General features: G+C 33.1%; 1 protein-coding gene across 1 annotated transcript; it reads right to left on the minus strand.

The window, feature by feature from the left end:
• Positions 1–892: 892 nt before the first annotated feature.
• On the minus strand, positions 893–1,272 carry LOC110944795 (SPX domain-containing protein 4-like). Its single transcript, XM_022186442.2, has 2 exons — positions 1,179–1,272; positions 893–1,089 (listed from the first exon to the last, which is right to left on the minus strand). Exons 1-2 carry the CDS (start codon positions 1,255–1,257, stop codon positions 908–910), a joined length of 261 nt encoding a protein of 86 aa, XP_022042134.2. The 5' UTR covers positions 1,258–1,272; the 3' UTR covers positions 893–907.
• Positions 1,273–2,641: the final 1,369 nt, after the last annotated feature.

Consider the following 2,641-nt stretch of genomic DNA (forward strand, 5'->3'; position numbering starts at 1 on the left):
TACCAATTTTCGCTATTTATATTATATAAAAAAACTTTTTTTAAAAAAAATATTCTTTTGTAGTGCACATGTGTAATATTACACATGTGTATGTGTACTACACATGTGCACTATAATTTTTTTTTTTTTTTTTTGGAAAAAAATTTATATAAAAAAACTAGCGATTTTTATAAAAAAATTGAAAAATTTCTTTTTGTGTGTGTTTTTAGGCTTTTTTAGTTAGTTTTCGAGTTTTTGCAATAAAAGTGGTTTTCATTTGAACCATCCCCTATATATATATGATTAGGTTCAAGTGTGTAAATCAATAGCCAGGATTTGTTAACTCAGTTCATAAATACACTAGTATTCACTCTACAACCCTACCATATATATATATATATATATATATATATATATATATATATATATATATATATATATATATATATATATATATATATATACTAGCCGTTTACCCGCGCGATGCAGCGGGAAACATATCACTTAGGTTGGTGAGTTTAGGGCTACGTACGGGGCGGTTTAAAATGGTTGCCTATAATTGTGATCACATTTAAGTGCAACAAAAGGTGTATAGGTTTACAATAAAGGATGATGAATAATACATGTGGACCAGGGTAACCTTCTCTTTGCCAACCCAAAGGCCACTTCACATTTGGCTAATCCAAAGTGTTGTTTTCGGTTAGATACTAAAGGGTTCTTGTTTAAAGTTAGAAGATAGCAGAACAAATGACCAATAAGGAGAAAAGTGAAAACAATGGCAAAAGTAGAAGTGTAACAACCTTTAAGCAACTAATGTATGACTTTCTTAAATTGACATTAAAATTTTACACATCCATAAAAAGATGAGTTTTGGATTAGAATTCGAAAATCAGATCCACAAAACCGTCGTATAAAAACAATCATATGTTTAAAAAGATTCAACTACTTCCGCTTTTAAAGGGAAGAGGTCTAGATTCTCTTCACACTCGTGGACTAATCTTGTAAGAGGTTCCGTTGTGAAAAATGGTTGACGAAGAGCAAGTTGTGTGAAATGTACACGCAGTAATCCACCCGTTCGTTTGTCATACTTTTTTAATATCTTGATGATACCTGTAATACACCCAAAACAAATAGAAAGGTTTATTCAAATGATATGTAATGGATAAAAGAATTATCATTTTGACCCGACTCATTTGTACCTGCAAAATTTAAGGACTTGTAGTTTTTAAGAAGCACCATCTCGCCGTGAACGGTGACAAATTCTTTCCGGATCGCCATCAATTCATCACTGAATTCAATTTCGGATGTTAAGACTCCATCTTTGCAGCTTTTCTCCTTCACTCGCTTGATTCTATGTTTTAGCTCCTGGTTAAATCACCAAATGAGCAGGACTATTCGATATATGATAAATCACCAAAGAAGCACCATGCGAGCTTTCAGGTGCTGCTTCAGGGCATTTTCTGGCCAAAATTCCAGCCAAACGTAGCCCTAAACAAACCTATAACATGCCTAAAACCCCTAGAAATATACTATACACCAAGCTTAAAAAAGCCCTCGCCTTTTAAACGCCTAGGCTCCAGGCTTTGTGGGCTTTTGACAACATAATAATCAGGTGAATCCACTGTTGCAGTTTACTGACTTCATATCCAACAACTTAATTCAATAACACAGTTAAATCGGCCAACATATTTTTTTAACTATCTGTTATTTTTATGACCCCTTGGCATACTTGTTCTCTGTTCTCATATATTTTGCGTGTTTTTTTGTTATTTTGATGAATTTGACGATTAATTTAGTTAGTATTACTATTTTTATAAGATATATAATATTTATATTTATTTTTCAATTCCGCCTCGGGCTTACGTCTCGGTTCGCCTCGAGGCTTACGCCTCGTGAGGCGAAGTGAAAACGCCTCGAAACTCGTTTCCGTTTTTTAAACCTTGCATAAGAAGCGTATAATATTAAATAAAAACGACATCACTTGCCGCTTGAGAAATATTAAATGGCTCTGGGTTGCGATTTCCATCAGCCACCTGGTTAATTACGGCAACATCAAATGACTTAAGGTTTCTGAACAAGAGGTCACGATCAGCAGAATCTTGTGTGATAAAAGCCTGCGTTTAGACAGAAAAAAGAATTAAACGATAGACAACGAGAAAATAAATAAAAAATATCCATACTGAAAATTTCAAAATTTTAAGGTACCTTCCAAATGTAATAAGGAACATGACTCTCTAAGTATGAAGTATGAAGTTGGGTTGAAATGTTGACCTGAAGTACGATTAAAAATCAAATTAAGAAAATAAATAATAGAAACATATCCATACTGAAAATTCAAAACACAACATGAAGTAACCTCAATTAATACAGGCCCATACACCTCCTTCTTAGATTCATGTTTGTGTGATTGTACCCATTGATAAGCATCAAAGATTTTTTCAGCTTCAGAATTTTTAACGCCTGTAAACATTTATTTTTAATATTTTCCATCTCCCTTAATCTACAAAACATACAGGTGAAAATATTAAACCGGGCGTCAAAGAAGATTATTATGCGCATACAATGCTGACATGGCATAGAACTGAATATTCACCTATCTGCGGTTTGCCTTGCTAATTGTTTATTTCGTTCTAAAAGCTTCTCTTTTTCTTTCTTTTGATAT

Source organism: Helianthus annuus, chromosome 13 (genome assembly GCF_002127325.2).
Source record: "Helianthus annuus cultivar XRQ/B chromosome 13, HanXRQr2.0-SUNRISE, whole genome shotgun sequence".
NCBI classification, from domain to species: Eukaryota; Viridiplantae; Streptophyta; class Magnoliopsida; order Asterales; family Asteraceae; genus Helianthus; species Helianthus annuus.

Coding starts and splice junctions, on each gene's coding strand:
- LOC110944795 (XM_022186442.2), bottom strand. CDS start 1,257: ATGGCGATCCGGAAAGAATTTGTCACCGTTCACGGCGAGATGGTGCTT. Junction 1,090..1,178: donor CAAGTCCTTAAATTTTGCAG/GTACAAATGAGT, acceptor GGTGTATTACAG/GTATCATCAAGATATTAAAA.